The sequence below is a fragment of the Mchenga conophoros genome, linkage group LG3, assembly GCF_057382185.1.
Source record: "Mchenga conophoros isolate Kocher_MC1m ecotype Shallow Benthic linkage group LG3, M_conophoros_male_GT1.1, whole genome shotgun sequence".
NCBI lineage: Eukaryota > Metazoa > Chordata > Actinopteri > Cichliformes > Cichlidae > Mchenga > Mchenga conophoros.
In genome coordinates this window covers 63,958,651-63,980,415 of record NC_140528.1, presented here as the reverse complement: position 1 = coordinate 63,980,415, position 21,765 = coordinate 63,958,651, and the positions used below count along the sequence as shown (strand labels likewise).

The 21,765-nt window shown below is 42.0% G+C and overlaps 1 protein-coding gene across 1 annotated transcript in view; it reads left to right on the top strand.

Annotated features, from left to right (window-relative positions):
- Positions 1–9,642: 9,642 nt before the first annotated feature.
- Positions 9,643–21,765, top strand: part of tesk1b (testis associated actin remodelling kinase 1b) — a 31,805-nt gene continuing 19,682 nt past the window's right edge. The window contains exons 1-2 of the mRNA XM_085266586.1: positions 9,643–9,871; positions 10,727–11,302. Coding sequence (XP_085122712.1) covers positions 11,114–11,302 — 189 coding nt within the window. The 5' untranslated portion in view covers positions 9,643–9,871; positions 10,727–11,113. The remainder of the gene's footprint in view (positions 9,872–10,726; positions 11,303–21,765) is intronic.

Below are 21,765 nucleotides of genomic sequence, written 5' to 3'. Positions count from 1 at the left end.
CTTTTTATATACATCCGCGAGACAAGTTAGCGACAGTTAGGTCGCCACCGGAAATGAAGCGGTTGCTTTCAAAACAAAATCATGACCTCATTTTAAAGGGCCAAAATACTCCAGTACTAAAGTCAGTTTTTGGAATTTACTCAGATTTCCATCTTATGCTGCTTAATACAATATTCCACTACTTTCCAAACAGTAAAGAGAAAAATGCATAATATTTCCTTCTGCTTCAGTTAGTGCTTAGTAGTTACTTTCCTGCTTGATCAAATAAGTAGTTTATGTACCTCAAGTACGACTATTAATTGGAGAGTTTTATTAGTCATTCACACTTATTTGGTGATACTTTTTGAAAACAAAACATTCATTTTTAATATATTGTTATAAAACAATATTACAAGTGTTTTCATTTTTTTAAATTCTGCACAGTGCATGTTGTTATTGACTTTTCATCACTTGTACACTGTTATTTCAGTAGAACTGTGATGTAATTATTTAACTGATAGCTTTTTACTACTGACAGTTGTCTGCATATCAGTTTTTACTTCTATTAATTTTTTTTTTTAATTACCTTTTTTGTTAAACCATAATGGCGTTATTAACTAACTAGGTTAACCAAATTTTCCAGGAGCTTTTAACTGTATCTCATCATCTGCATCAGCAAACAGCATTATTTTTACTGAGTGCATTACTATGCAAAAGATGCATGAAGTGTGATAGGGTCAGAGTACTTTGAAGCAGTTGTGCGGCGGAGACGTTTTATTTTGAAAATTACTACCGGAACATAAAACAATATATTGTGGTTTACCTGTCAGTGACCTATGCCACCATTCAGGGTAATTAAAGGTAACGTTTAACTATGAGTGTAATGTAAATGTGGTTGCGTAAATTACTTGGTTGTGGCTGTTAAACTAGTGCCTGCAAAACATAGATAGCCTTCTATTTGATGTTTGCTGCCCAGTATCACTTGTTTATATGAGTTATAAGAAAATAACTTGGATTTTGTGAACAAAGTTTCTGATAAAGTATAGATACAGTATGACATCTATACTTAACAAGATGAAAATACAGTATACCAAGTACACTGCATCTTGAACTGTTCTCCATTAGTATTTAGTATCAGTACTGGAAAAGTATCAAATTTCAGGCCAATAAGATGTTTGAGTTAGTATCCAGTATGATTTGAAGGTGGGGCATCCTTTTCTGTTTGTCCTTGTAATCATATTTAAAATGACATAAACTGTAAATCTAAAACACACGTGAGTGTAAAAAGACGTAGAGGCAGGTTTATGAAGTTATTTTAAATTTTGCATGCTCAGAAATCCAGTTTTTGTTTTTGTTGCCTCACGACAATGTTTGGCGATAAGAGCTACTTTTGAGGGTAACTTTGATAACAGTGTGTTTGTATGTAATGATATGTTATTTCATGTATTTGTGCATATTACGTGTGCCAAAGTCAGGGATTAAAAGTGAGACAGTGGGATATTTTTTTGCAGTATTTCAGCATTTAGTTAGAAACCGAACCAGCATTAAGGGAGTGACGTTGTTTTTAAGTAGCAGGTAATTTCAAATGCAGCGTTTCTATCAGTTCAGCAAACATCAGCAAACACATAAACAGTTTGTGTGCAGTTTGTCTCACAGTGTGTTGCTAACTAAAGGTCCGGTTGCTGTATTTAACAGGGAGAGAAAAGCAAGAGAGCCAACTTCACTCGGAGATGGAGAAAGATAAGAAAGACAGGACAGGACAGGAGAGGACAACGGGAGGTTAGATTTAAAAGTAAGGAGTGCTCATTTAAAACTTACATGTAAGTCTTCGTGTTTTAAATCAGATATTGGGTCTGTTCAGGCGACATTATGTTTTCTCATATTGTGAAAAATGCTGCAGAACAAACCAAGGTGTTATTTAAAGGCTGCATGAAAACCATCTGCAGGTTAGTGCAGGATAAACAGGTTAGTTTGCTGCACAGTGATGGATTTAAAGTAAAGAACAGTGTGTGACTGGTACATAGTGGCTGTTAGGTTAGGTTACATCAAGTGTAGCAGAGCTCCATATGAATTTTAGCCGATTATGCTGAGATTCATTCACCAAATTCCACTTTCATATCAACTTTATACCTTCTAGAAAAAAAGGCGTAAACCGTACAGCGTCAGTGTAGAGGAGGGTGAGGTGTAGAGGATGGAAATCATCCAGGACTACTCCTGAAACATCTGCTGACATCTGGTTGAATTAACTTGTGTAAATCCACAAAGTGCAGCAGGTCAGCTGATCACAGCCTGTACACTAAGAACATCTACTGGAGCTCTCAATGGAAATTATTGTGAGTTATGATTCTTTTCCCCACATTACAACTAATTTTAAGGTTCCCCCACCACCCAAGAAACAACAACAACAACAAAAATGAAGTTAAGCAACCATCAGTCAGCAGCAGAGGGCAGCATTGTTAAACATAACGAAACCTCTTGGCTTAGCAATTGAACATGCAGAGCGCATACCAGCAAGAAAAAAAAATCCTTCTGCAATGCAGGTCAGTGGGTTAGTGGAGAATCCACAGAGTCTGTTTGAGTTTGTGTCTCACTGCACCACCGAAACTGATAAAGAGCCTCGTGTGAAGCTTTGTTTGGATTCAGCTCCACACAGACGTCTTTTATTTTGCTTTATTTCCCTGTTTTGTATTCAAAATAATCAAAATACAGGATAAAATGAATGATGATATGCTTCATTTCAAATGTCTGTAATCTGACTTCACCGCCTCCTTCTACATTACTTCAGACAAACCACTCTGATTATGTTTCATACATGCAGGCTGAATTTTTTTTCTAAAAATCTGGTAGATTTATTGAACAAATTCATATGTTTAGAGATTTAACAGGGCCACGCCTGACAGGGACTAAAAAGAGAGAGCATATTTCTCCTGTGTTGGCTTCCCTTCACCGGCTCCCTGTTAAATCCAGAATTAAAATTAATATCCTGCTCCTCACAGACAAGGTCTTGAATAATTAGGCTTAAAACTTTAGTTTTTGATAAAGCATATAGTTAGGGTTATATCAGGTAACTCGTGGAGGCTTTCCCTGATGCACTTCCTAGTCACTCACTTTTTCTCACTCTCTATGTACTTTTACACACCTCTGTCTCTTTTGTCCTGTCTCCCTCCCCTCACCACCAACCAGTGGCAATATAATCTTCTTCCTGAGCCTGGTTTTGCTGGAGGTTTCTTCCTATTAAAAATGAGTTTTTCCTTCCCACTGTTGCCAAGTGCATCCTCAAAGGGGGTTGTCTGATTGTTGGGGGTTTCTCAGTATTATTGTAGGGCCTACCTTACAATATAAAGCTCCTTGAGGCGACTGTCATTGTGATTTGGCACACAAATGCCACATTAATGCATAAAAACCAGTTTGTACTTTTACTGATGCGTCCATATTGATAACCTTTTTATTTAAGTTTTTTTTTTTACATTTTTTTGTAATTTGACATTAATGACATATGTGGAATGAACAACAAACCCCCCTAAATGCACAGCCATGCATCCATCTGCTTATCCGTTTAGGGTCGTGGGAGGCTGGAGTCTGTCCCAGCTGTCACAGGGCGAAGCAGGGTACACCCTGGATAGATTGCCAGTCTTTCACAGATTAACATGCACATATATGATTACATTTTTTAAATATTTTAATTCACAGTGATCCTAGCACTGAATAGATGACCTTTGCAACATACATCATATTTCTATTTAAAGATAAACCATAACAGCACCAAATCTTTATGTTAGTTTGTGTGTTTTTTATGTGAATTAAAAGCCTGATATGTGCATCTGCAGTGTGAGGAGGTGTGCAGGTACCATTACGGTGAAAAACATCATATTAGGGTTTGACCCTGTGCATAAAAGGAGCATGTAATCAATCATGTCCACACAATAGGTGCACCACCCTGCTGAGCTATTTATTGATCCTCTTCCACCAGGACAGACCTCCATGGTCATTTGTAAGGAGTTGAGTTCACTATAACTTCTGTTTGCCTAATTTGCATGCTTTAAAACTCTGGAGCTTTTTTGCGTGCAGACTTTGACCTACAGCCAGTTAACCCACATTATAGCTGAGACCCAGTGTGTCGCCTTCAGCGAATAAGCAACACTTTCTTTCGGCAGGATGACGTGACGGTCACAGAATAAAGGCATAAATGTTCCTTGACGGGTACACCCAGTCTAAAAAAAACAAAACATAAACGTATCACAATACCAACCGAGTGGAGAAAAACAGACAACCTGATCACCTGTAAGGCGACACCTGAGGCCCAGACACAACTGCTGGGCATGTAGAGACAAGAAGGGAAAACCAGGGGAAACACACAACTGACGGCGCTAATGTCTCTGTGTAAAGCTGCAGGAAAAATGTGGCCCGCAAAGCAATTATAGCTGCATTTAAAGTGTGTATAATTTTCCGGTTGCAGGGAGTGTAGCTTGCGGTCTTCTGTGTTTTAGGAAAAACCTTAAAGGCTTTGTTAGTGCACGCCTTCGGGGTAAAATGATATGGGGTCAGTGAACAACACAAGGAAGCCTTTGGGCGCTTTTCCATCTTCTTTCCTGTGTCTGCCGACATGAGATATCCACCAAATGCACTCTAGCTGCGGCTCATTACTGTGTCTCTCACAGTTTACACACAATGGAAACAACTCAAGCAGCGTCACCTATTACAGCATCCAACCGACAGACGCCAGCTGATAATGTTAAAGCCTCTGCTTCCGGATAAATCAGACAAAGCATCGCCCAGACGTTTAATTTTTCTAATGAGATCACAGACGTCAAATCCAGTCATCCTTCACCGGACAGTAATTTACTTTACAGTTTGTTTTGAAAGGAGCACTTTGCTCTCATCCACTTTCCAGCACCTCCACTCAGCCCTGGAGACCAATGCAAGCTGATCTGGCTGTCCCTCGGGGTGCCAGAGCAGAGTGTCTGCAACTGTTGTGCCTCTAATGGACAATTTTCATTATTAAAATGACAAGTATTTAAAAGGTTCCCCCACATTCCTCTGCGCAGGGTCGGAAAATCTTCTGGAGATAAAGAGTCACCAATATTAGGGAAAAAAGAAAGATACAAAAATTATTTTCAATTGCATTAAAAATGCAGTGTGTGAAAATGGACAAGTCAAAGTGGTTGACAGGAAAAAAACACAAACAAAAAAAGAAAAAGGACATTCCACCTCCCCCCCCCCCCACACACACACACACACTGCAATTCAATTCCAGCAGCAGATTAGAATCAAGCACAACAACATTTCCACATTTCTGCATCAACAAGTTCATAAATGCACACTCCACTGATAATGCAATGCACAGTTTACGCTTCATTCAGGGCTTTTACAAAGGTACAGATGCACATCCTGCACATATAAAACATATTCACCCAACAGAGAATCTATATCACCTTTAAAACATTCTGTAAATAAAAGAATCAGTGAAGACGTGGTGGTTGCACAGGATTTGAAACTGAAACTTTCAAAGTAACCTTTTCCTGACTGTGTTGTGTGTTCGGCATCGGTTACCACAGTGATTTAGCCAGGTAGAAAGAGAGTCACTTCTGTGACACAGAAAACTGTCTTTAAGTTCAACCTAACCTGCTAACCCATTAATTTTGCTTCCTAGTACACCCCTCTGGTTAAATAGGCTCAGCCCTACACTGAAAACAAATCCATAGACAATACAGAACGAGGTACTATTTTAAAGTGAATTCACAATAAGTAACCTGCCTTTGTTTATTAAGCCATGGTGTTTTTCTACAGGTCCTGCATTTATAAGGAATTAATATAGAGAAAAACGCAACTGATGTTAATTTTTGGAGTAGATAGTAAATAGAAGAGTGTATTATTTACTGTATATTTTTACATGCATGTGCCATGCGGTGTTTCTTAATGCAGCTCCCCTCACCAGCTGCAGCATCTCTGTTCTCTTATCTAGCTTCACGTTTTCTTCCACAGTAGGAGGAGGGATGGGGGGAGCTGAAGTGGAATGGGCCCAGGGGGAAGGTCCCATTGTGGCAGCCCCTACCTTACCCCCTAACCCCCTCTCACCTCACTGGTCCTCCTTTGGGGACCAGCATGCAAGCACATGAAACAGCTGGTGTGCTCCAAAAAGCAATTATAAAGCCCCGGGCCCCCTGCCTGGCTGACCGGGGCAGGGGATAGTGTGGTCATTAGCACCCCCGGACGAGTTTTAACGAGAGGCCACCACAAGGACGGTTGGAGGGGAGACCCAGCAGGTTCACATCACTTATATCAGGTGGAAATTGGAATTTCAGATGAAGGAGAGGTGTGTGTTTGATCTTTTATTTACACGTTTTTTGAGGGGTAAAACAGGTAGTCCATACAGTTTTTTTTTCTTCAGTTAAAGCATAAATGGCTAAAATAAACAAATAAATAAATGAATATCAAGCCAAGTTTCTCTATGCTGTGGGGATGTTATTCAGTTGGTGAAGCTAATGAAAAGCCTGTGTATCTGAATTAGTCCTTGTTCCTGTTGTGCTCTCTGTGGATTGATTTGTCCCCTGAAGGGAACTGGAAGCTCAGGTGTTGACTGTGCTATTGATTCGCCTCCTACCAAGTGTTGTTAAAACTCTTCAGTGGGGGAGCAGAATGAAAAACCACATGAACCAGCCTCATTAAAATACATGTTTTGGCCCCTTCAGGTGACTGCAGGAAAAATTGAGTGAGAATGATTTTTCAGTCTAACGCTACATGTAACATTTATATAACGATCTAGTAAGATCTAGTGGCTCAGATAACTGTGGTCTGTAGACTGTGCCTCAGACATTTACATACTGATTTGGTTCTTTGATCGAGGTTATTGACAGCAGTCGCCTATCCATTCATCAGGAAGGACACAGTCCACAGATCACTGATTATTTAAATGTCATGCTAGCTCAAAGATGATTAACAGGCTCCAGAGGTCTGGTAAACTTAGAGCAGATCTGCAGACCTTATCAATCCATTTCATCAGGCACACAGAGTATAGCCACTGTGATATCACTCACAGGTTAGTGAAGTCCTGTAGTAAAGCTGTAAGTTTAGCATTTTTGCAGTTAGCCTCCTGGTGTGTTGAAATCAAATATGATGGAAAGACTGGTTCTGCTTTTTAGTGCTTTATGCATTTATATACTTACTCCTCAATGCCCAAGTGCGTTTTTATCTAGCATTCACATACAGCAGATATCTATAGGCTGTAATGTTCATGCGGTTTACATGAACAAGTAAAGCATCTCTGGCACTACCTGCTGTGGTCATTCCTTGTGAATAAGGAAGTAGATGAAAGTAGCTTTTTATGGACTGTGCTTCTTTAAATAAGACTTGAAACTAATGACTGAGACATAAATCCATCATTAAAGTGTTTACTGATGTCACAGAGCAATAGAGCAGGGGGGTCTTCTTCTCATAGAGCCCTCCAGCCAGATGTGTTGCCCCCTGCTGGCCATTACAACAAACAGAAACCTCTGCGTTTACTTCACAATTTAGACCTGGAGGATACATCACTGTTTGCTCTGCACCAAATTGCAGTGCAGTCTGCACCATAGCTGCTGAAACATTTCACCAAAAAACAAAAATGTGAACCTCAGTGGCCCTAAAAGTCGCCATCTTCTTCTCCTTATTCTTCTTCCTCTTTGGGCTGCTATCTGTAGGTTCACCACAGAACCTACAGATAGCAGATTAGGGTGTGTCTCTGTCACACCAACCCTCTGCATGTCATCCTTCTCTATATCCATTAAGCTCCTCTGTAGTCTTCCTCAAAGCATGCCTTCTTCTTCTTCTTTGTGTCGGGTGCCGTGCCTGAAGCAGCCCTTCTCATTCTGGGCTTGTCAAAACATGCAAATGGAAAGTTAGACATTTTAATCCCAGAAAAAAAAACATCTGATTGCATAGAAAGTGATAGTTTTATTTTGGTGGAGAACTGCTCAGCAGCGTGATTTGATTGTTGTTTGCTCTTCTCACATGAAATTTATCTGAAGTCCGTGTCAGGACAACAAAAACTAATCAGAGGTTAAAATGGGACACATCAGTCGCTCACGTCACTGGGGAAGGCTCAAGTCTAGTACAACTCAGGGAGGTCAGCGGGGGTCAGAATAATCCCCCATCTCTCTCTCTCACACACACACATGCATGAATGCTTACACATAATCCCCACAGCATGCTCAGTGAAGCCCAGCCTGGACTCACAGCAAATCAACAGTTGTTGTGATGAATAAGTGATCAGCAGGACTGAATAATAAATGACATGTTTTATTATAATGTGACTTCAGTGTTTTATTTTTTATTTCCCCTGCTTTCAGGATAGAGCTCATAAGGAAGAGAGCCACTAGCCTCCAGCTGTATGTGATAACGATGTGTCGCCACCCGAAGTATGTGGCTGTGAGGTGTGAGATGGCTCCACGCCGTATGATGGGCTTTTTTTTAATGCCTCTCTGGCATCCAGAACCTTCAGGTGCCCCCAGGCAGGATTCACAGTTGCCTGTAATGAACATCAAAATAATTTCATGACCGAATCTCATCTTAAAACAGGGACATTTATTTATTCAGCTATTTGTTTTACTTTACATCACCGGGGTTGATTTGGTTTGTACTCAGTTTGACTAAAGTTGTTTGTTTTATTGTATTTAATATTCTGTGCTGATATGAATTAACCTACTCTGTAGGTGAAAAACATGTTTGCAGCTGCATAAACGCACAGAACATTCAATGAGCCATTAAAGGGCTTTTTTTCTATGCACGTGAGCCTCATTATGACGCTACCCTGAGTATTTAAACCAGTGTAAAAATGTTTTAGGACACATTAAACCATAAATGTCTTAACATAAGAGAAAAAACTGTAATTTCAACACCACGTCTCAAGATTTCTATGTAAAGATGTGTAAAATTATAGAAAATGACAGAGAAAATCCTCCTAGCTCATTATGCACCCTGTCTTGTATTTATAAGACATACATGTTTTGTTGATTCACAGAATTTTTTATTTATGTTTATCTGTTACTTAATTCCTTTTTGGTTCAGCGTGAATAGCTATGTGGGAGCAATCAGCAGAAAAGGCTTAAAACTGATGAAAATACAGTTAAATGTCCAAAAATAAAAGCCAATCACATTTTCCAGCCTTTTAGTGGACCTGATTGGAGTCTTTGCTGGGCCAACTGTAGCCCCAGAACCTAATGTTTGACACCCCTGCATTATATATATATATATATATATATATATATATATATATATATATATATATATATATATATATATTATAAGGCTGACACGTGTGCAGTAATGGGAGGCAGTGGATGGTTATCGGGGCCCAGCAGCCATGTTTCTCTGCCGCAGGGGTCTCCTGGGTAATTACAAACAGCCCCAGTCAGTGAAAAGCATCCAGACTTTGGATGAGGCAGCTCGTGTTTATTGCCACTGAATTGTCTTGCTGATCTGTTAGAAAGGAATCATAATAAAGATCGTGTCTAATATACAGCTCAGGGTTTCCGCACAAACGGACTCCTCATCTTCTCCAGACACTAAGCGCATGCACGCAGCAGCACGACCTGGGGCACTTCAGGCGCCCCCACAGGTGCATTTTTGCGGTGATCACGTGTGTGCCCGCCCCGCTCAGCAGCCTCCAATAAAGCACGGCAAAAGTCACCGCTCCTCTCCCTTCTAGCAGCCAACACCGCAACGAGGGAGGCACAGATCGGCAGCGGTGACGTGAAACGAAACAAGCACCGAGTCCGTACCCGCGGCTCCAGGAGGCTTAATTGGTAAACTAAAGCTCTCGGTAACCGGACGCCGCTGGTGGTGCTGGCTCGGAGCTCGGCAGAGGACACCGGGCCGTCCGGCGCATGTCGAGGTTGTGTTTTTCAGAGAAGGCCAGGTAAGTCAGACCCTCCTCCTGCTTTGCGGTGAAGCACGTCTCCGCTCTGTTTCAGTGCAGCTTCTTTTTATACGTCAGCGTATTTCTGTTTGAACCATGAGTCTGATGACCATGTGTGCGTGCGTGCGTGCGCTCGTGTCAAACTCAGCTCACCATAATTTAGAATCCGCAGTGAGCAATGCTCCGGGTTTTTGCGGAGCATCAGCACCGGAGGCACACACGCGCTGTCTGAGGATTGCTGAGAAACGACCCCCCCCCCCCACCCTCCTACCCTTTCGGCGTGACCGTGGGACCATTAGAGCTGTAAATGCCGGCTGAATCAGCTGTAAAAAGCGACTGTGTGTGTGCAAAGTGCAAGCAGCGGCAGCCAGGGCTGATATGTCTGCGTTCTGCGATGTTATCAGAGAGCAGGACATGGCAGACTACCCCAGGAATGAGAAAAAGAAAAGATATTTAGACTCCATCGTGGAAATCCATTCTACAGACTTCACGAGTGCACATCATATTTCAATGGGTAATGTAAGAATCGCAGTTAAACCCAGCCACGCTTTTCCAAAATCGTCTTGTTTTATTTTTGTGACATATACGATGATTCGTCACAGCTGTAATTAAAGTATTGTCCCCCTCAGCACAAGCAGCAGGAGTTTTATTTACAGACTGATCGCATCAGACGCGCACACTTTATGATTTATTGAATTAACGCCCCTGTGCACGCTCCGCTCTCCCTCTTTAGTTTCAATAGGCTGGAGCTCGAGTGAGGCAGGTCTGCGCGCACTGGAAGCCTGGGATTCAATTGGTGGAAGTAGAAAGTGGAGCCCCGTCCTCCTTTCTTTTTCTTTTTTTCCTTTGCTGCAGGAGGAGCAGACTTGGAGGAAATTGAGAGAGACGCCGCTCAGCAGCAGCAGCAGCAGCAGCCTGCGCAGTTTAGAGAGAGAGCACGGCATGAGGGACTTCACCCCCAAACTGCGCACCGACTCTGCAGGATGCACCCCTGCAGCTGTGTAGCTGCTTGAGGACGCACTGAGACGAGCTCGTTCCGGACGTGTGCAAGAATCTGAGGGACTGGGCTTGACTGGTTTCAGACCGCAGCTGCAACATTTGGTTTATCGTTCCTGCTCTCCTGAGAGCCGTGCGCTGTGGCCTTCTAGCGGACATGGGAAATGTAAACAGTAGTCGGGCTGGATTTTAAACTACGCACACGTCCCAAGTCCGCCTCCTCCTCCCGGGCCGTCCGAGACGGAGATGGAGACGGAAAGGATCGTGCATGAGCAGGAGGGAGAGGCTGAGCCGCCCATGCACCACGTCCATGGAACCAACCGGATTAGACCGTCCTCATACCGGGCCCTGCGCAGCGCCGTGTCTACCCTGGCCCGCCTGGATGACTTCAGCCGCGAGAAGATCGGCGCAGGGTTCTTCTCTGAGGTGTTCAAGGTGAGAAAACGGGGTCTAAACGGGGGGACGGGACAAGTTTTCACTTAACTTCCACGAGCTGATTTTGAGTCTCGTTTGTGACAAGCTCTAAGTTTAACGTGCACATCCTGCTCTGAGTGGAGCCTCTAAACTTTCAGTATTTTAAGACTGCAAATAGATGTACTTCCTGACGCCCCAGAATGAGTTGTTGACTTCCTGTCAAGTCTCTTGATGGTGCTGAATAACTGCTGAGGAAGCTGATGATGCATTTTTCTTTTTCTTTTTTTTTGATGGATGGCATCATGGTGTCCACACCTGTTTGCAGTGACCCATTAGTTGGTGAAAGATGGACGCAGTGTTTTGTTTTTGCCTCCCAACCCCGTGTGTAAGGGGATATGGTCAGTGCAGGTAGATCATGTACACCTGTAAGGTGACCCTACTCCTGACTCTGCTTGCACCAGTGGCCTTCATCCCCTTTTGTCACGCTGCCTTTTCAGTTGCGTCGAGCCTAATTCTGAGGTACGCCTCATTAATGATGGCTCTGAGTTGCCAGGGTGTGATGGCGTGAAAGAGATCACTCCAGGAGGAGCTGGCTGCGAAGAACCTTAATGCAGCGTAGCAGGTATAGCTTTAATCTCTCGAGTCTGTTTCATCACGGTTGTCTAGCTGCACCAGGAGCTCCCGGCAAGGTGTTTTAGCAGGTGTTTGTCTTTGTCTGAGGAGATTTTGTCAGCATAATGGTGTCACAACTGTCCACAGCTCAGTTATGAAATGTTACAGGTGTGTAGTTGAATTGGCAGGTGGGTGTGGCGCGACCTAAGACTTTATTAGGCTTGATTCAAAGATTATGAGGATTAGGGGGTTTAATCTAGAGCATACTGGGGCTTTATGGGAGCACTTGTTGTCACTGTTGATAAAGCTGATGTTTTTTTGCTGCAGATTAATGAGCTAATGGTTGCAGCTCTGTATTTATTCGCTGAGCAGCAGTGCAGGTGACTGCAGCAGCATTTGGTATAAATGAACAGTTCAAGCTTCGTTTTTTTTTTTTTTTTTTTTTAAGAATCTAATAGGATCAAAGTTGGAACAATAATTTAAGTAGGTTTCGTTGTTTAATGAAGGCAAAACGGCCTCATTTCTAATCATTAAGTTGACTACCTGCTCTCTTAAGCGTTCTGATGAAAGGTGTTTGCCGTTTAGTCTGTTTCTTCTTTCATACAGACTTGGAATTAACCGAAGTACTGCTAAAACCTAAACCCCCAAAATTCTCAGGCAGCGCAGTTGTCAAGTTAAACGATCCAGCTGTAGTATTTTATAATGGTGTGTTTTTTCACACCCTACATCACACTCGCATGTGATTCGACAGGCTTTTGCAATAAATCTGCGTCTTTAAATTGAATTTACTGTGCAAAAAATAATCGTTAGACACTATTCACTCTATAGGTGATGAAGGCATTCCTCTGGGGTTATAGCTTCTGTATATTTTTTTAATAAACTGTTCAAGTTTTATTTAATTTGGTTTTATGTTGGTAGAAGGAAATGAACTCCGGGTTAGTGCGTTGGACTTTGTTTAACCTTTTAAGTGGTCGTACAAATGTCGGTGTCAGTGAGGTTGCTGGTGGAAATAATTTGGGTGCAGCTCTTATCGTGTGCTCTGCTCGTATACGATCGCCACACTTCTAGCAGCAATGCTTCATAGGCTGTATGTACCAGCCTGGACTAAAGCTTTAGAGTATTCATAGTTGCATTTAAGTTGCAGGTGTGGATTTCCTCCATATCACTCCTGTCACAAGTGTCTGTGTGTGGCTGGTCAGGCTTTCTGTGTGTATGTATAGAAATAGAAACACTTGTATGTTAACCTGCCCTACAGTAAATCACTGCCTGGCTGAAGAATTTCTTAATTATCAGTTGATGTGTTTGACTTCAAAAATCTAAAATATTAGAAAGGGACAATGTGATTTAATTTGGTAAATAGTTTATCAAAGGATTGCGAGCTCTGCTGTTCAATACTGACGTCAGTGCCTATAAAATAAACACTCCTTAAAGGTAAATCTGTCTACAGTAATGACTAGTTCTTGTTAAGAGATTATTTTGAGCTCCTTCATTTTGACTTGCCAAACACCCAGATGAGGTAATGTGTCTGATCTTTGGATCTGTGGTAACTCACAGGTTAACAGCTGGCTGTAAACAGCTCCAGTTGTTTTCAGTGTGATGATCTTGTCTTTAAAAGCATTAGTGGGACTGTAGAGGATGAATTTGGTCCTCCTGCAGATTGTTGCACAACTAAACTCGTGATATGAAATCACATGGAGTGGGTGCATAAGATGCTGAGTACAGTAATTATTTCCATCATCGATCATACTGTTGAACAGGCGTTTGTCAGAAATGGTGGCACATGCTTATTGTGGCAAATCATGAAAATGAAAGGGGTAAAAAACACAAAATGATCAGTTTCATGTAAGGCAAAGAAAAGCAGCAAAGGTTTTCATGTCAAAACGGGACATTATTTCAAATATTTCTAAAAAGTTGGTCTCTACTTCTAACATTTTAAAGGTTAAAAAATTAATTGGCTGGGCTGTGGAGTCTAATGCCGTTTTCACACAGGCTTTGGAGGCCTGGACTTATCTACACGCGTAACCCAGTTGGCGTGCACGAGCGATCACAAATGACTCAGGCATCAGGTGCCCTTTATCACGTCCGTTCCTTGGTACAAAGTTTAAGGAAAAGTGATGACTGTGCAGCATCTACGCCGTCTCCTGTGCGCTCTGCTCGGGCCAGCGGATTTCCAGAAGGGGGAAGTCCTGATGATCATTTGTGCATTCATTTGTGAAATAAGAATGTTGTTTTCACAAGAAGTTGACTCATTATACAAAACACGATTAAGTAAAAATATCTAATTCTTGCTTTTGAGTGCTTCAGTTTAAAAGAAGTCCGGCTCAGGTCGACCTTCACTAAACGAGGCTTTTTGTGTTCGGACTTCACTCTTTGTGCTGTTCTCGTTCTCAAGGAAAAATGTTCTTGAGGCCACTCGGCTTCTTGAAGCCACTCCCTCAGCTTTGCCCTTTGAATGGCCAATGAGCATGCAAATGTCACTGTGCTCACTGCAGGCTTGTTAAGTTGCCAATTGAGTCTGGATGAGTGTGCTCTTTGATAGTGCTATATAAATGCAAAATTGTTACCACAGCTATCAGTCATATTTATAAAGTGTGCTGACCGAATAGTCGCTCCTGTGTCCGGGTTTAGCCCGGAGGAAGAAGGCCCAACTGTTCTGCAGAAAAATCCCCCTACCTGATGTTTTGTTTATGAAACTTTACTAAACTGAAAGTGTGTATGGGCCACGCTTTGAAATGGATGCTCCTGCACTTACTCACAAAGGCCTCCTGGCCTCCTGCCATGTGTGTGCTGCTGTTGTGCTTCAGATCAATGGTGACTCGCAGCAGCACAAACGGGCAGCCATTCACATCTCCAGAGTGAAATTGTGCAATCTGGGAGGGGTCGGGGGGGGAATAGAGGGCAGGGCGATTTAAAAAAAGAAAAAAAAAAAAAAAGAAGAAAAAAAAAAAGGAGTGCACGTGTTAAGACAAATCCTCCAGGTGCTGTAATTTGTCTTTTTAATATTGTTCAAAGCAAAGTTCTGGACGTGTCTGTCTGTAAGTGCCAGCTTTTGCACTTGTGCAATACTCCTAATTCATCAGCCTGATAACCCAGAGGCTCGAAAGCAATAAAGCGCCCATTCACAATTAAACTGCATCATAAGCCAAAGGTTCAGTTAACTGTAGGATGTGGTTATTTATTCTGTCCCTTTCTCAGGGCTGCAGGGAGTTGAGCAAACAAATTGGATCAATTTCTAATTGGATTATTGTTTTACTTCATATTACTGCGTCACGCTCCGGCTGTTTCTCTCCTGATAATAGATGGCATGTTTGTGAACGCAGAGAACGTTAGACGTCCAAGAACAAGCACACGTAGAAGATTTGGTTCTCATTTGGACTTTCTCCATCATTTGCATGAGACATGGAAATCTCAGCGTCCACAGAAAATCCCACTTTCATATACATGTGTGGAACCCACATGTATATGAAAGTTTCCATGTGGGTTCCACACATCGAATTCAGCTCACTGTGGCTCTGGAAGTTGTTGCACACAGGAAGTGACGAGGAACCGGATCCCGGGCTGAAGACGTCACGTGACTGCAGTCACACCTGAGCTGCAGCACACCTCGCTCTTAATGTGTGAGGGCTCTATCACGTCTTGTTCTTTCAGTTATAAATGTAAAACATGAACTGATAGTTGGCTGGGTAAAGGTAACATTTGCCACCTAGATATGGGAATTAAGCTGGTTCCAGATCCTTCAATTCATTGGACTTGTATACCTCAAAGCTTATCAGAGTATCTATTATCAGTGCTGGTATGTGTGTGGGGTTTTTGTGTTTGTTTGTTTTTTTGTGCATAGCTAAACTGTGATGTCAGTCTCATGCCATTGCACACCTCCACATGCAGTTTTATTCTCTGCCGCTCTGCTCTGTTAATCAGTTGGTAGTTGATGCTGAAAACTTTTCTTTCCCACACAGAAATTCGATCACATAAAGTAGCTGGTGAATAATCGAACCTTTAAGTAGAATAGGCAGATGTGCTGCTGTCAAAGTTTTATCTGTACTCATCCATAGTTCTTCCTCCAGGTATAGCTAAAATGATTTAATCTCATTATTTTTGACCTGTCTATAAATACATGACTGCCTAATTTGTAAATTATATAAAGCAAAATTTAAGCTGCTAACAACTGCTGTGCATTTGCAAGCCTCTTTGCAACCCACCTCCCTTCTGGCTTCTCCTTTTCATGCTGTTTCTGATTTAATCAGTGTCCTGTTACTGATGCCTGCCCTGCTGTGCGCCCTGTCTCCAGTTTTCCAAGTATGTGTATCGAGTTCCCAGAACGGAGCCATACCAGCAATTATAAAATTACTGCAGATGGACCACTAGCAGTCTTATTTTTCACTTACTGTGCTCCTGACTGAGCTGAGCTTAATAAGGTCAGAGCCCAGATGTTATCTTTCAGTGTAGCAGTTGTAGTAGTTTCACCAGTGCGTTCCAGTCTTTCTGCTCATTACTACAAGCAGCCTGTTATCTTAGTGTTATATTTAACAAACATGCTGTACTTGATATAATTCCCCATTTCCTGATTGCTTTATTCTTTTGGTAATTGAGCTTCAGCATCACTGCCAGTTTTCTCACAAACACTGAATTTCCATGAAACTCCTCACTGTAAGAAAGCCAGTCTTCCTGGTAATTATCATACATGCTGTGATTAGCCCGACTGGAGGCTGTGTGTGCATTTGTTTGGGACTCTGCCTAAACCTGATGTAAGATAACAAGCTCATGGAGAGTAAGTGGATAAGAAGTGGGATTTAGGAGTGTTGTCCCTGTGATTGAAGTGTGTCGGTCAGCTGTATGTGACGAGTTGGTAAGATGAAGGAAATGGTTTGTCAAACGCTGCTGTGCTGCTGCTGTTTGAGTGTTTATCAAGTTTATATCTGCCATCAAGACCTGTTGCTAGGCAAAAATTCACTATCATCAGCTATATTTGGCTTCTAGCAATTAGACTGTTTCCTGCTTTCTTAAATGTAGGGATTTTTTTTTCTTAAAAAAAAAATTGTAATAAGGGCTTTAATATTTGAACATTTTAAATCAGGTTTAACATAGAGCTAGATTATTTTCAGCCCACCTGCTATAGTTAACAAGCTGTCATTTATCCACTATTTGTAGACCTGAAATTAATTTTGTTTAGTTTGCGGGTTATATGTACATTATATTTAGCAAATAAACGTGCTAGCTAATAAAGTTTCTTCCTTAAATATTCCTTAATAGAGTATGCTTTGTAGGTAGGTTGTATTTTTATTCAATTTCAGGATTATTTTATTTAAGCCACTTAACATTGACCTGTGAATCATTTAGGTACATAAAGATGCCTAACTCGATAAATGAGCTTGTATCGTCTGCATATAACAAACAGCATGGTAAACAATGAGACTGAAGTTATGTCTTTTGGCACTTTGTTACTGGCAGCCTGTCACAAAAACACAGAACTTGTTCCAATTTCATTAGTTGAAGTGTGTGTGTGTGTGTGTGAGATAAAAAAATTGAGGAAAACTGGGCAAGTAGAGGACAAAAGATGTGTCAGGACTGGGGAAAAAACATCTACAGTAGATTAACGATATCTGAAAGTCCTTAAAGTGGGAAAAATCCAGCACAGGACCTGACTGATGCATCTGGCCCTTCAGTCGACCCATGTACTGTTCACTGAAACCTCATCAGAAATGGTTGCAAGTCTTACAGTGGGGCAAAAAAGTATTTAGGCAGCCACCGATTGTGCAAGTTCCCCCACTTAAAATGATGACAGAGGTCAGTAATTTGCACCAGAGGTACACTTCAACTGTGAGAGACAGAATGTGAAAAAAAATCCATGAATCCACATGGTAGGATTTGTAAAGAATTTATTCGTAAATCAGGGTGGAAAATAAGTATTTGGTCAATAACAAAAATACAACTCAATACTTTGTAACATAACCTTTGTTGGCAATAACAGAGGTCAAACGTTTACTATAGGTCTTTACCAGGTTTGCACACACAGTAGCTGGTATTTTGGCCCATTCCTCCATGCAGATCTTCTCGAGAGCAGTGATGTTTTGGGGCTGTCGCCGAGCAACACGAACTTTCAACTCCCGCCACAGATTTTCTATGGGGTTGAGGTCTGGAGACTGGCTAGGCCACTCCAGGACTTTCAAATGCTTCTTACGGAGCCATTCCTTTGTTGCCCGGGCGGTGTGTTTTGGATCATTGTCATGTTGGAAGACCCAGCCTCGTTTCATCTTCAAAGTTCTCACTGATGGAAGGAGGTTTTGGCTCAAAATCTCACGATACATGGCCCCATTCATTCTGTCCTTAACACGGATCAGTCGTCCTGTCCCCTTGGCAGAAAAACAGCCCCATAGCATGATGTTTCCACCCCCATGCTTCACAGTAGGTATGGTGTTCTTGGGATGCAACTCAGTATTCTTCGTCCTCCAAACACGACGAGTTGAGTTTATACCAAAAAGTTCTACTTTGGTTTCATCTGACCACATGACATTCTCCCAATCCTCTGCTGTATCATCCATGTGCTCTCTGGCAAACTTCAGACGGGCCTGGACATGCACTGGCTTCAGCAGCGGAACACGTCTGGCACTGCGGGATTTGATTCCCTGCCGTTGTAGTGTGTTACTGATGGTGACCTTTGTTACTTTGGTCCCAGCTCTCTGCAGGTCATTCACCAGGTCCCCCCGTGTGGTTCTGGGATCTTTGCTCACCATTCTCATGATCATTTTGACCCCACGGGATGAGATCTTGCGTGGAGCCCCAGATCGAGGGAGATTATCAGTGGTCTTGTATGTCTTCCATTTTCTGATGATTGCTCCCACAGTTGATTTTTTTTCACACAAAGCTGCTTGCCTATTGTAGATTCACTCTTCCCAGTCTGGTGCAGGTCTACAATACTTTTCCTGGTGTCCTTCGAAAGCTCTTTGGTCTTGGCCATGGCGGAGTTTGGAGTCTGACTGTTTGAGGCTGTGGACAGGTGTCTTTTATACAGATGATGAGTTCAAACAGGTGCCATTCATACAGGTAACGAGTGGGGGACGGAAAAGCTTCTTACAGAAGACGTTACAGGTCTGTGAGAGCCAGAGATTTTCCTTGTTTGAGGTGACCAAATACTTATTTTCCACCCTGATTTACGAATAAATTCTTTACAAATCCTACCATGTGGATTCATGGATTTTTTTTTTTCACATTCTGTCTCTCACAGTTGAAGTGTACCTCTGGTGCAAATTACTGACCTCTGTCATCATTTTAAGTGGGGGAACTTGCACAATCGGTGGCTGACTAAATACTTTTTTGCCCCACTGTATATAGCGTCTTTCTGTGTGTGTGCTTGCAAATATGTCTCACTGTCCATGTAAAATGTAAAGAAGTGACGGTTTTCCAAAGAGTTTTGCACAGTACTGTACTCGTTTATGTTTGCATTTTCATAACATTTCTACTCTGCCTCTCACTCATTCGGTTTTTATTGGATTAGCTGAGCTTAACTTTCAGTGGATCCTCTAATTACTGAAGAAATACCCCCGATGTACCTGTTACTCAATGTTGGGATTTCTGTGATGGTGGCAGGAATGTTTTCCTCTTCTTTCTAACATTTTATAGATTTGGCAGTTGCTTTATGGATTTATTACCCAGGTCGATTTATATTAGAAAAAACGACTTTCTTGCAGAAAACAAAATCTTTTCTTCCATCGTATTGGTCTTACACTTCCTGAAATGGCATGGGGGAGAGGGAAATAAAACATTTTTGTAACCAGCAAATCTGGGAATCTCCCAGCAGGACGTGTCAGGATGTAATCGGTTCTTAGTAAATCCCGGTGGCTGGAACGATTTCAGCTCTGGAAATCTAAAACGACAACAAAGGAGGAGAAAAAAACAGATCTCCTGTGTTGCATACACACAAACCACGATCCATCATCAGCTGTCTCCTGTGTGCCTGTGATCATTTTCAGTGTTTGGGATTAGGAGGCGGGCTGGGTGTATGTGCTTGTGTTACTGTTGGATGGTGGTGTTGGTATGGGAGAGCCAGTGCAGACTTGAAAATGATTGCTTTTAGTGTGGCACTTTTCCCTCATTATTCCCTTCCTCTGTCATTCCAGTCGGGGCCTGCTTTGCTGCAGCTCGCTGCACAAATATTTATCTTTGTTTATATTCTGCACGGCCACACAAACTCGAAAGTGCTGAGCGTGTGGTGTTTCACGTCTTCATTTAAACCGCTGTGTTTATTGAATGCAATTTTTCAACTTGACTGTGGATTAAAATAGGTAGTTGGGCAAGAGTTGCCCAACACTTATGTTTTCAGGTCCTTCTTTTTTTTTTCCCTTTTTCACCCCCTCTCGTGGTTACCAATAGATTTATATCAGGAGACACTTTGTGTGTTTACATTGGTGCACAATGAGCGTTTCCTCCCGTCCACTTGTTGGTGGGGCTGTAGTCTTAGCTAAACCTCAAGGAGAGCAACTCCCCTGTAAGAAGGTAAACAAGTGGTTCAGTATTTGTGTCGCCAGTGACGGTGGCTCAGTTCACTGTTCCATTAAGGAGTCACCTCAAGAAAACAAGATGTACTCTCTCTCACTACTTGCAGTATTAAAGCCACACATGGTAATTTATTGGCTGTTTGTGTTTCATACATATATCTTCCTCCAAAATCTGCCACTTCCAAATCCAGCGGAAATATGTCCTCACTATATTTGATAAAAACATAAATTCCCCTAAAAATCTGAAATTAAGGACCAGTAATAGTCAGGTAATTACAAATAACACTTTCCAAAGTGTACCTGAATGAATTTCCACCTTGGACTTTGTTTCTTTTGGTCTTTTATTTTGAAATTCACTTAAAAATTAGGCCTCCGGATGATTTCCTTGCATTTAAGAAGGTTAACACGGCAAGGACCCAGGTCTGTCTTTCTTACTAGACTCCAGCACAGCTCCCAGGTAGATCCAGTCTTGGGGAGGCGGGGGTTGTTAGGTAATAATTTTTAAAAAGTTGGTGTTGTCATTTATGCGCATGGATTTGATGAGGTGTTACTTATATTGTATTTAATATGGACTCTAGAAGCTATCACTACAGCTGTATAACATCTTGTATGTCCATGTATCAGTGAAGGAAGTAATTTTTCTAGAAATAATCAGACACTCGAGGACCTTAGTTAAAAAAATAAATAAATAAATAAATAAATAAAATATCAGTCATGTCTCATGCATGTATTAATCCAGTCGATCCAGACCTGGTCCTCATGTTCCTCTGTCTGCTTTAGCAGCCTCTCTGGGGTCAGCGATGATGACAGTGTGTTGCTGCATGCGTGAACTTAAATGACCCCTCTTTGTTTTGGCCTGTGTGTGAGGAGGCGTGGCCGGCTCAGTGTTGTTGTTGTGCAACAGACAGTGATCGGTTTTGTGACAGCTCGTGGACTGCACGCCTCCTGGATCAGGTTGTGTTTCTGAACCTGACCTGACCGCGCAGAGTGGGACCTCCCTGCTCGTTCACTGATGGACCAGCGCTTGGCTGGGTGCCTCGTCTCGGTCGTTTCCACGCGTGCGTTCTTATTGAAACGCAGTCTGTAAGCTTCTTCACGCTATAACTGAGAGCAGTGCCTCAGGCAGCAGCTTAAGCCTTGAGTTGTTTTGCAGAAGTAATTTTATCCATCAAACACAAGTTTACTTCCCCCCCCTCGGGACTTTGCTTGGTCTCTTCACACTTCAGCGTAAACCTCACGTGTCAGTTTGGTTGATGTGTTGCTTCCTTTGTTAAAAATGTCTTGAAATGCTGATTGTGAGATAAATGTTGCTTTCCTTTTGTTAAAATACTGTGTAGGAAGCACATTTAGTGATGATGATTATTACTTTTTTTGAAAGGG